Source organism: Lipotes vexillifer, unplaced genomic scaffold, assembly GCF_000442215.2.
Source record: "Lipotes vexillifer unplaced genomic scaffold, Lipotes_vexillifer_v1.1 scaffold740, whole genome shotgun sequence".
In the NCBI taxonomy this organism is placed as follows: Eukaryota; Metazoa; Chordata; class Mammalia; order Artiodactyla; family Lipotidae; genus Lipotes; species Lipotes vexillifer.
In genome coordinates this window covers 1,562,070-1,575,216 of record NW_006778610.1, presented here as the reverse complement: position 1 = coordinate 1,575,216, position 13,147 = coordinate 1,562,070, and the positions used below count along the sequence as shown (strand labels likewise).

Below are 13,147 nucleotides of genomic sequence, written 5' to 3'. Positions count from 1 at the left end.
CGAACCCGTGTCCTCTGCATCGGCAGGCGGACTCTCAACCACTGCGCCACCAGGGAAGCCCCCTTAAATTTTTTGACTCCGGGAATCACAATCAAAAAAGTTGAGAGACCCCTGATTTATAGGACGGAAATGATAACAGAGAGTTTATGCTCATTCCATTCACTTATTTCATTTAACAAATATTGATTGAATGCCTGCTATTTGCCAGGTACTGTTCAAGATGCTTGGGATACCTTAGTGAATAAGATAGGCAAAAACCATGCCCTCGGGGCACTCACGTCCTAAGGGATGTGTGTGTGTGCTATAGCATAGGCTTTCCCTGACCCCAGACCAGATGAGGCCCCAAGATACATTCTTATATTTTTATAGCACTTGCAACACTATAATCAAATAATTGTTTATGGAATGATTTGGTTTTTCCTGCACTCTCCCTCTAGTTATAAGCTCTCTGAGAGCAAAGACTGTGTTCTATTTCACCACTAACTCTCCAGTGGTGGCACCATGCCTAGCGTATAGTAGACTCTCATTAATGGTTAGTGAAAGAATATTTGCTCTGTCTGCACACACTGTGTACATGTGTACACATGTATATGAGTTTGCTCAAAGCTGAGAAAGAAAGGCATGGGGCATTCTCAAGCAGAAACTGTTGCTGAGAGCAGGACGTGTAATGACAGAATGAAGTGTGCAAGGAGAATTTTTAGTGTCTGCAGAAAGCTGAGAAAGAAAGGCATGGGGCAACTCCTAACAAACATGGAGTTTGTTAGGAAGAAGCTTGGGTGATTAGAGGTGTTCCTAAAAATCTATCTGGGTGGATGATATGGTCATTGGACTAAAAAATACACCTTGGGGAATAGGGATTAGGATGTTAAAAGGGTCAATCCTATATAAAACTGGTTTATATTTGAAAGAGCTGAAACAAAAAAGGTAAAAACCACACACAAGAAATGTACAGATGTGGTAAAATTATGTATACTCTGGGACTCTGTGCATTTTCTCTAGTAGCACTTATTGTGATGATAATTTTAATGATTTGTGTGATTGTTTATCATATCTCTTCCCTTTAGGGCACAATGTCTGCTGTTGTTCTCCCCTCTGTTCCCAGATCCTAGGACAGAGTCTAGAACAAGGGTTGGCAAACTGTGGCCAGCTTCCTATTTTTGTACAGCTCACAAGCTGAGAACGGTTTTTGCATTTTTATATGGTTGAGAAAGAATAGTGTTTCATGACACACTAAAATTATATGAAATTTAAATTTTAGTGTCCATAAATAACATTTTATTGGAACAAAGCCACAGTCATTAATTTACATATTGTCTAGGCTGCTTTTGTGCTACAGTGGCAAAGTTGAGTGGTTTTGACAGAGACACATGGTTCACAAAGCTTAAAAAATTTACTACCTGGCCCTTTAAGAAAATGTTTGTGGACCCTTGATGTAGAATATAGAAAATACCCTATAACATTTGATGAATGAATAAATAAACTAATCAGTATACCTACTGTGTGTCAGATAGTTTTATAGTTTATCTTGTTTAATACACTTTAAACAAGGAGAAAGTGCCTTCATTTAACAAATAAGGAAACTCAGGCTCAGAGGGATTAAGTGGTCTGCTCATCCAGAGAGTGCAGAGTCAGAAACTGAACCCAGGTCTAACTGCAAATTCCATGCCCTTTTCCACATTTGACTATACTATGCTTCTCTAATATCTAGATGTTTTGCTCTGAGATTTGAATATACACTTCCACTCCAGTAGGAAGATGAGAACGTTCACTGTGCTCTCATTGCTGCTGCAATAGTATTGTTTAACCACCCCTCAGCCCCTATCTTTGTCCGGGCACAAGCACGAGGTATGCACTTGTGCACTTGTGGAATTTTTTAAGGGGTTCTCCTAGTAAAAGAGCCAACAAGCAAACAAATAAAGCCTATTCACATCCACATAATCCAGAGACAGTTTTGAGGAAGGGGAAGGAACTCAGGCTCACTTGTAGAGCAGTTCACAGTTGATTCCTAGACATGATGTTTCTTGTGCACATACGAAGACAGCCCCTCCTGAAATTACTTGTGCTTGCCTTTTGGTCTGTTTATCAAGACCTCATCAGTTTCACTCTTTGACAGTGAAATTTACTCATTTCTGGATTTGAGTGTAGATGTTTATTCATATGCTGAAGGAATTTGCAGTTTATTCATCAAGACAATTAAAAATCTCACTTGTTTAAATTAGGGTAGTGCCATCTCTTACCTTAGAAAATTACTTCAGCCAAACTTCAGCCTGTTGGATTCAATTATCATCATTCTTTGAAGGCTTAGAATTTATCATCCCTTCAGGAAATCTAATGAAACATTCTAAGATAGAAAAAAATAGAAAAGGGGGAAAGTTCACCAAATGGAGACACAGGTCTTTTAATAAGGTTCTGCTTACTACTTATAAAAATACAATAAAATGAAATTAAGGAAGGCCTTAAGACGGACTCGTAGGAGTGGGCACACTAAAGTCTATGGACCACAGCTTGTTTTTGTAAATAAAATTTCACTGGAGTATGGCCACCTCTATTTGTGTTTGTCCCAGAACTACTGAGTTCAAAAGCAGAAGTTTGGGAGTGGAGCCCGAGAGTCAAATGTTTAACATCCCCTACTCCCCCAAATCCCATCATCTGTGCAGAGTGAAGGAATCCTGGGCCTGGAGCCTGGGGGCTTAAATTTGTGCTCTGGCTCAGTTTCTTACTTGCTGGGTGACCTTGGGCCTTCCTCTAGAGCAGAGGAGCAAATGGTATAATGTACACAAATGTTCTCAGAAAAACTGTGAACTGTTGTAACTGAGGCTGGTCTTATGTAGCATGCAAAGGGTAACTCTGAATAGAAACACATTTGACTGATTCTGAAGCTCAGAATACTAGGTAAAAGTCTTTCCCTTTTCCTTTACTCAGTCATGATTTACATAAGGAATTTCTTGTTTTCATATCCCTTATCCTGCTAATTCTTTTCTTCTCAGAAATCTTAAAAAGTAGATGAGAAGAACCTGAGTTTTCTTTTAAAAAGTGCTTCTGAGTCCTTATTTTTTTCTAAGAAAATGATACTTTTTATATATTGTTCTGATGTAAGGACTAATCATCATTGACATATGTTAGGTACCTCTAACCATTATTACTATTCCCTTCTGCCGGGGAACCTGTGTTCTCTGGCACAGAATCTCAGAGGCAGCCTTTTCTGCAGTCCGCCTTGCGCTCAGCTTAGTTGCTAGCTGCCCAACTCTGGGTTCAAGCTGCCTTCTGTCTCCCGCACAGTCCTAAAGGAAACATGGCCTTCGAAGCACAATGGAGCCAGCAGTAAACATCCAGAAAACTGCCAGATGTGCTTTGGCAGGTTTCTGTGTCCCCTCCCTACTGCCTTGCCCTTGAGCATGCCAGGCTGCATCGGATTTAATCCCACACAGGAGACAGATTCTTTCTCTCAGTGAGAACCCACATTGGCCATGCGGATGCTAATTCGCTCCCCTCTGATGGAGCTTGGAGAGCAAAGAATGGCACCCCTTTCTTTCCAAAAAAATCAGGAGTAGTGATAGTGTTACTGGGAAAGGGGGAGCCTCACTGAGATGCTGTCCTTGGGATCATCTTGGTACCAGTGTCACCCCAGATGCTGTCAGACACACGCCTGCCTGGTGTTGAACTCTGTCTTACGTACTGGATGCAACATTTACAGTTGCTAAAAGAATGCCATCACTTGCAACGTTCTTGTGACAATCACGCACTCAAAAGCCACAGAGCTCATGAAAAAAAGAGTCATTCTAGGAGTAAAAATAGTGAAAAAACCTCCCCACTGTAAAATAATGAGCACGTGAAACAAAACAAAACAAAACAAAAAGGGCCTGCTTACTTAGAGTCCCACATAGGTTATTTTTATAATTCATTTAAAATGTTTTAATAATTAAAATTCTTTCTTTCTTAAGGAATTAATTTTTCAACGATTTGTCCAAAGGCTTTGTCAGTCTTTATCACTTCTGAAAATATTAAAAGGATGTTGGCTCAGGAAAATCAAGCAAAGTTTGTTACACAGTCCATCTTTCCATTGTGATTAGATGGTTATGTGTCCACTCGTGGATGCAGCTAAAGACTGTCCTGAACCAGTACTGTCCCTCCATCACTCTTTGGCTTCTTGGCTACGATTCTGGCCTGTAACTGTTAGGTTTGAATTAAGAACCTGATTGGTGGAAGATAAACAAATAGAATCTCTTTCCCTCAAGGGACATTATGAATCAATCTCGTTGCTTATGTTTGCTCAGTAATAGTAATAGAGATTTCTAGTGATAGAAAAAAAGTTTTTCTTCCTCCAATTACTTTTCCCTGTAGGCTAAATAGAGATATGGATCTCATTTCCTAAGCACAGTACACTATTTGGGTTTGCTTTCAATAAAATATCTATGAAGTGTCTTTAGCATGATCACTATTTAATGAGATTTAGTTGTAAAGCTTAATTCATATCAGATTTTCTAAATGAGAGATCACTGTCAACTTATTGTTAATTGAATTCAATAAAATCAAGGTTTCTATAATTAATGTGAACTACTTAACCTTTTAGCTCTTTGAATGAATGTAATTTTCTAAACACGGGTATCTTCTCATTTAATGAAATAGCAAGATTGTGAGGAAAATAAATGTACACGTGACTCCTTTTTCTATTAACTCTTAATATCAAATTAAATATACCCAAATCCTCTTTAAAACATAATAAAAGAAAAGTAATAAAATATTAACAAATGTACTCAAAATGTTAATAGTAATCTGATGGTGCCTAGAACATCAGTCCAAATTAAGTATATAACAGTTAAGAAAGGGCATTCTCCAGTACAAAGAACAGTGGTTTCAGGATCAGTAGATGTGGGTCGTAGGCCTGCCTCTGCATCTAATTATCTGGGTGACATTGGGTAAACCACTAACCTTTTTGGGCCTTCTTGTTTGGATCAGCAAGGTGAGTGTTGGGCGAGATGGAATGATTGAAGTTCCTTTTACTATTAGAGTTCTGTGATTCTGTATCCTGTAACATGGTAGCAGAAACTTTTGTTACCTTAAAAAAATTTTTATGAGAATTAAAAATATTCAAAAAATTAAACTGAAAGGTATAAAGAACCTGCAGACCCATCAATCAACCCCAACTATCATCATTCCATGGCCAACCGTGCCCCTTCCACATCTCCATCCACTGACACCTCTCCTGTGTTATTGTAAGTCTAATTCCAGACATCAGCCTCTCTTTATCAACGTAATCCCTCTCCCATCTGTACTATTAGCCCTGAGGTCTTAGATATTGTATTTTGTTTTTAACGAATCTCAAATTGTCTGACTATTTTTTCCTTTTCATGTTTTAATTGAAATTTTAAGATAAATACAGATTCACAGGCAGTAGTAAGAAATAATCAGAAAGATCCCACGTACCCTTAACCCAGTTTACTCCAGTGGTAACATCTTGCAAAATTATAGTATAATATCACAACCAGGGTATCAGCATCGATACAATCCACTGATCTTATTCAGATTTCCCCATTTTATTTATACTGATCTCTATGTGCATGTGTGTGTGTGTTTGGCTGTATACAACTTTATCACATGTGTAGGTTCATGTATCTACCTCTGTAGTCAAGATATAGAACAATTCCATCATCACAAGGACTCTTCATGTTATTTTGTAACCATACCCACCTCCTTCTGCCCATCCCCTCAACACTAATCTGTTCTCTGTTCTTCATTTCTAAAATTTTGTCATTTTAAAATATTATATAAATGGAATCATACAGTCTGTAACCTTTTCAGATTGGCTTTTATCACTCTATAATTGCCGGGAGATTCACTCAGGTGATTGTGTGCATCAACGATTTGCTCTTTTCATTGCCGAGCAGTGTGGGATGATGTACCACAATTTGTTTAACCATGACCTGCTGAGGGACATCTGAACTGTCTCAAGTTTTTGGCTATTCTGAATAAAACTACTATGAACATTTGTGTACAGGTTTTTCATATCTCTGGGCTAAATGCCCAAGAGTGTAATTGGTGGACTGTATGGTAATTACATGTTTAGTTTTATAAGAAACTGCCATATGGTTTTCCAGAGCGGCTGTACCCTTTTATACTCCAAGCAGCAACGTATGAATGATCTAGTTTCTTTGCATCTTCACCAACATTTGAAGATGTCACTGTTTGTTATTTTAGCTATTCTGATAGATGTGTAGTGATATCTCATTGTAGTTTTAATTTGCATTTCCCTGATGGCTAATGATATTGAATATTTTTTATATGCCTGTTTGCCATTTGTATATTATCTTTGGTGACCCTTTGCATTTTTACTCCTCCATTTACTTCTTTTCAGAATTTAGGGTCAGAGTAGGCTTGCTGGTAAATCACTTATGATGTTTGTTATAGTATACTTAAATGGGAGGAACCAGATCTGCAACTGCTGCAGAAAATATTGCTTACCAGTGTCCTCAGCTCTGTGTTAGAGTCTCTGGGAATACAAAGATGAATAAGACAAGAACCTTGGCCTTAAAGTTCTAAAACCATCTGGCACTTTGGGAAAGGGAAGCAGAAAATATGTAGAAGTCCGAGATTTCCAAATTGCATGACTTCGCAGGATGATATTTGCATAGGCATCATGAAGGTGACCACGAATGATGGAAAGATCCTAGCAGAAACAGGCCAAGAATTCAGTTCATTTAATATGAGTTAAGGATGCAAAAATGTCTTTGCCTGTAGATGGCTGCTCAGAGCAAGTGGCTGGGTTGACATAGCAGCACTCGCAATTAGAGGACAGGTACTCCAGGCTTCAGATCCTACAAAGGTACTCAGCTGCCAGTGAGAACAGTGACTGGAGTGAAACTTCTAATAACTCTTGAAGAAGCTTTTTCTGTCCCCTCTCTCTTATTCCGTGGGCCTCCAAACTGTTCCAGAGAATCTGAATCTATGTCTAATTGATCACCAGTTGCAAGAACCTGGTGTCAACCCCAACACATACCTGAGTGCTTAATTTGAGTTTGGGTGAAGGACAGTCTTTCCAGGAATTTTATCCTCCCTAGCAGGACTGAGTCTCAGGCAGACTATTTCTGCAGTTTTGTGCAGAAATTAATGACTGAATTCAATATTTATTTACAAACTGGACAGTGATGGTCTAAGAAGAGAAATAGCTTAATAGAGAAGAATAGGGAATAAATACACACATACACACAAATCTAATTTATGGTAAAATTGGCATTAAAAGTCAATGGGAAAATGATGGTCTATTAGAAATCATTTGGGAAATATTCTTACCTCACACCATACACAAAAACAAAATTCAGATGGATTAATGATCTAAATGTCAATTTAAAAACATGTATGTATGTGAGAGAGACAGAGTATGTGTGTGTAGAATAGAGGAGTTTAACATTTTTATAATTTTTAAGGATGAGGTGGGACATAGCAGGAGTCCTTCTAATGAAGACAGATAACTCAGAAGCTGCAAACAGAAAATGTACAGCTTTGGCTACATGAAAATAAAAAAAAAAAATTATGATAATATGTACAAGAAACAAAGTTAAAAAAAAACTGAGTGAAAGTGTTTTATACACACATACATACCACACATATACTTGCACACCTTTGTTTTTCTATGGTGCAGAGATGTATATATTTCTAGTAATGTTATTATTTCTAATATACAAAGAGTTTGTATAATTCAATAAGAAAAAATGGAAATTAAATATCAGAAAAGTAGGAAAGGAATAAGAAGAGGCACATCACAGAAGAATATAAATTACCAATAAATATATGAGTAGATGTTTACTTTCACTAGTAATCAAGGAACTAGAAACTAAAACAAAAAACTGACATTTAAAAATTCATCAAATAGGCAAAAATTAAAAACAAATAATATTCAGTATTTATGAGAATTGGGAAAGGGCATTCTTTTACATTTTTGCTGGTAATATAAATTGATACAGCCTTTTTCTGAGGACAAATTGGCAGAATCTATTGAATTTTGAAATGTACGTACCCCCTCATACATTAATGTCACCTTTAGGAATCTGCACCATAGAAAAACAGAGGTGTATAAAAATATATGTACTAAGATATTCATGGCAGCATTAGTTGTAGTAGCAGAAAATTATAATTAACCTAAAATATCTAGCAATATGGAAATGTTTAAAAAAACACACACAAAACTATGGCATAGTCATATATTGGAAAGTAGTGAAGTCATTAAAAGAAGGAGCAAAATCTGCAGCACTGACATGGCAGCACGTGGTAGTATGTTCATGAGTGAATAAATCAAATCAAGGAACATATGTATACATAGCATGATTTAATTGGGGATGCAGAGGTGGGAGGGTAGGTGGATGTATGTGTATAAACATGTTTGCAGACCAAAAAATAAAAACGACTGGAAAAATACACAATGACCTTTTGAAAATGGTTACAAATCTGAGGTACTGAAGTGCTGGGATGAGGGGAATTTCACTTTCTTTTTTTTTTTTTTTTTTAATGTACTTGTGCAGTGTTTGCAGTTATTTTTAATCACAATGATTTAATAATGTTACGAAAGAAAAGAAATTAAAAATGCTAAAGAACCCAATCTTTGACCAAAAAGAAAGAATTTTGGTTAGAAGAATTGCTTTAAAAGAAGACGTATTTATCTTTGCCTAATGAAAATTTAAATAAAAAAATAGACAAAACTCTTCCTTGCTATTGTATTAATTTTCTGTATCTGGAATATTTATTTTAGTGGTTTCTCTTTGGTTATTTAATTCATTGTGTTTAATTGATAGTGTTTACTGGAGTTTAGTGAAAAGCTATTTTGTAAATATCTTCAATTGTGATTTACCTAGTGTAATATCTCCCCCAGTGAATTGACTGTGAGTGGGGAATTAGTAAAGCAGATAACATCTGGAGAGTAGTATGTGGCTTTACTTACCTCTACAGGAAACCTTATTTCATATTGGTAAAGTTTGAAATCTTTCCTGTAGCTCTTCCCGATTGTTCATTGTTGTTACCATTTTAATGAGAGGTAGAAATGAGCCAAACCAACCTGCTTCTTTTCTTCTACTAAATTAATGTCAAAGGAAATTCTTCAGCCCAAATAAATAAGTGAATGTGGATAGAATCAGATTCTGACTCAATATGTCCAATTAATTGCTTCCAAACGTTAAGATACATTCTTAAGAAACCCCACACATATTAAAAAATCAACCAGTGGAGAATGATTAGGTGAGAAGTGAACTAGCTTAGAACCATCTTTTTTTAAAAAACCCCATTTAAGTTGACATTAATATTTACCATCTACTCTATTATAAATCAAGATTTATTGTAGAAATGTACCAAAGATAACACAATAATAAAGAAAACAGATTCATCTCAGGTTTTGAAATGTACCTAACAAATTCAGCCTCTTGCAAAATAACTTTCTTATTCAAAATGGAACTGGGAATTGTTCAGCACACAGTGAATCACCTTTTGGCAAGTACAATAGAATCTTTAGGGACATTTAGCAGTATCTTGTTCAATTGTTAGGATGTTTTTAGCTTTCACAGGTAAGGAAGAAGGTAGCTTGTATAGCCATCATCTTGTTGCTAAAATTGTACAGTAAAGATTTTTCAGAGTTGCTGTTGCAATAGATCTTTTTACTTTTTTTTTTTTTTCTTCCTGTTTCTTTACCCAGAGCTGCTTTGTCTCTCAAAAACAATCTGGAATTACTTAATGCTGTTTTCTGGTTTTACTATTTACCCAGGGCTCAAATGTTAAACATTAATGTGGGAAACTCCCTTTTCCTTACCTCATAGTCCTATATTTATTTAACTGTTATTTTGCAAGAAGAAAACCTCATCTTTCTCTCTCTGTTAAAGGACTTCTTTTTATTGACAGACACATTTAAAGTTTTTGTATTTGCTTTTTTTCAGGAGGCTTTAGAGCCACCCCTGGATGATTTTGAGGTGATGCAGACCACCACGGCAACCGAAGTGATTAAATATGAGTATCATGTCTTATATTCCTGCAGCTACCAAGTGCCTGTGCTTTACTTTAGGGCAAGCTTTTTAGGTAAGACCATGTTGGAAGCTAAATGTAAATTCATAGCATTTACATATAAGGCAGAAAGCAGATTTGGAAAATTATTCTTGAGAGAAAAAAATAGAGTTAAAAATAAGAAAACTGTGGGTGAGGTAAGGTTTTACCAGTAAATTTTCTCATGCTTTAGAAAGAGTATCAAGACTTCAGAGTGAATGATATCATCCCAGCCTTAAGTCTGATCTTCAGAATCTTGGCCTCCTGCCCAGCGTTGACTAAGCCCCCTGGCCCTTTTTCTTTTCTTTACTTTAAACAAGGAGGAACAACTTAAAGCTACAATGTTTATTTACTTCTAACTTTACAGTAAAAATTTCTTTCAATCTCAAGTGATCCCATTAACTCAAAAGTCCCCATGTCTCCTTCCCCAAGCACTAATTATTATTTCAGGAACTGTTTATCAATCCATTTAAGCTATATTTAAAAATAGCACTAACATTTCCTTCGGCCATCTATACATCTCCAATACCTCAGCTTCCTGCAATGCTGTTACTCAACTCATCCCCCTTGCCAAGAAGGTGGAACACCCTGTCTCCTCTGAGGCCTTGGCTAATAAAGCTTATTTAATGAGCAGCCGTGTGGAGCCCTCACCCTGCAGCACAGCCGGGACTCCCCCGCTTCATGTCCTGTGACTTAACTGGGTCAACATCTTGAGGCCCCTCCACCCTGGGCTCAGAGACAACCCCAGCCCACCCCTACCCTATCTCTCCTTTTCTGTCTGGACTTAGCAGCATTTTGCATTTTGAACAGGCTTCTAACCTTTTCTGGATAGCTAAGACATCTGAATTTAGCCAGTGATATTTTATTTTTAATTAAAAAGTAGCTTAAGCTGCTTTGAATGTGTATTTGGTAGATTTAATCACTTGCTGCCTTATATTGTTTAATGGTCTCTAATTTTGCAGTGTTGGAGGTTTAACAAGCACTTAGGATTTAAAGCACAAGAACAAATTCTCATAGACTCCCTGGTGAGAAGATTTTACTCTGAGGTGCAGCTCCTAAGAACTGACAATTTGGGGTAAATTTTCAACATGGAACATGGGGAGTTGAGGACACTGACAGTTCACCAATTCACAAACTCTTGCTGCAGATTTATCCATATGATTATTACAGGCCTTTAAAACACTCACTTTATTGTAAGTCTATTGGGTTTGGAGCCCAGAGGTTAAAGGAAGTTTCTTGTCAGTGGGCTGTGTTATACTAAAAAGTAGAAGGGGGTACATTTATTTACCAGAGGGAAGAAAAATGTCCTTCTAGGTTTTGGTTTGCAAGGGCTCTACCCAGTACCTTCTGGATTCAAAGCCATGTCAAGGCCGCAGGTAGAGGAAATAGGACACTACTTCTTCAATACTGTACTTTCATATAATTAGTATTCACCATAAGCAGTTAATCACCAGAGAAGAGCTCCCAGAGACAAAACAAGTTGTTTAGCTTGTCAGCGTTAGGGAATCGGAGGTGCTGAAACATGACTGCTTCTAGCTGGAAGTGGGTCTTGCCGAAGCCGGCGAATGAGCTCATACGTGTACTTTGCTCTTATGTGCCAACAGCTCCCCTTACAGTACAGCACAGTAATTGTTCCTGCAAATCCAATTATATTTTAATGAAATTTGTATACTTCCTAAGATCTTTTCTTCATGACGGTTTTCTATTTCTTAAAACAAAAAACAAAAAAAAACCCGAGGCTTTTTGGATCCTATTTATATATTTTTAAGATGCTCTTCATTTATGTTTTTATAAAGGAAATCAAAATGAGTCATTTATTTTGTGTGGAAGCATTTCTTATTCTCCACCCTCCCTACTCTGTGTTCTATAGAATGAGCATTAGGAATTTTTAAATTCCAGAATTCACTTAGTGGTTTTTCAGGTATATTAAAATACCACATTTAATTTTTTTAAAGCATACTGAATGTTTTCCTGTGAAGAAACATGAAAAATGGTTCTTTCCTTTATCATAGTCTAATAATTTCTTTTCTCTTTTCTACCTAACTTAACCTAATGAATATTCTAAAAATGTATCGGCCTTTACTCTGGAGTCAGAATTTTTCCTTTTTTCCCCTCAGTCCATTCCCTCTTTATTTGTTATGTGATTACTCTGGCCCTTCATCTCTTAAACAAATCTCTGTCAGTGTGGTGAATGGATTCCTAACATCTTCCTCTTATTCCAGGTCCAGATTTTTCTTTGTCTCATTCTAAGAGAGTTCCGACCTAGAAAAAGGATGGCTATAAAATTTCTTGCTCAGGGGTCTTTTTTTGTTGCTTCAAAAATAGTTCACTTAGCCTTGTTTTTGACAGATATTTAGGATCTTTTTTTTTTTGCATTTGACTCAGTAAAAATTAGTTTCTCTGCTTTGCTCTAAATTTTATTTCAGTACCTCTTTTTTTAGGTAAAGAAAGTGGTAAGTAATTCCCATTTAAATTGACATTACCTTTTCTTTTATCGACTGGCTTAGATGCCAGAGGAAATCTTTATTCTGTTTCTTGAAATGCATATCATTGGACTGTGATTACCTCTTATTCCTTGATATGTCCAGTGTCCACCAGGCCAACTACTGCCTAAGACTCAGCTTACATGCCACTTACTGTTGTCACCCCCGTGTCATATCATATCACATTATATTATATATCATGTTGCACAATATCAGAAAAATATTTGTTTACTTGTCCCCTATAAAATGGTAAGCTAGAAGATAGGGGTTTAAGGTAAAAAGAGGGAGGAAGGAAATTAATAGTGAGCACTTACAATTTACAAAGTTATGAACTTTATTCATAGCTCTGTGTGTGTGTGTGTAATACATATATGACTTATGTATTCTTTGTCTTACTCATTTTTATACCCACAGTATCAACAAGTATTTATTGAATTAAACAGTGAGCAGGAATTTCTAACCATTTTTGCATATAGCCCAAAGATGGAAATATAGCCATCGTTGCATATAGCCCTTGTGATGGTGCCTTATTTGAACTTTTCTGATGAGTTATATGGAAGGGAGTAATGCTGTTGTCTCCAGGAAACTCAGAACCTAAACCATCTATATATCTTTACTCTTTAGTCTGGTGCTTCCCAGAGACAGCAGGA

The 13,147-nt window shown here is 36.7% G+C and overlaps 1 protein-coding gene across 1 annotated transcript in view; it reads left to right on the top strand.

Annotated features, from left to right (window-relative positions):
- Nucleotides 1–13,147, top strand: part of ATG10 (autophagy related 10) — a 223,141-nt gene that overhangs the window by 121,846 nt on the left and 88,148 nt on the right. The window contains exon 4 of the mRNA XM_007451711.1: nt 9,912–10,050. Within this exon, the coding sequence (XP_007451773.1) occupies nt 9,912–10,050 (139 nt within the window). The remainder of the gene's footprint in view (nt 1–9,911; nt 10,051–13,147) is intronic.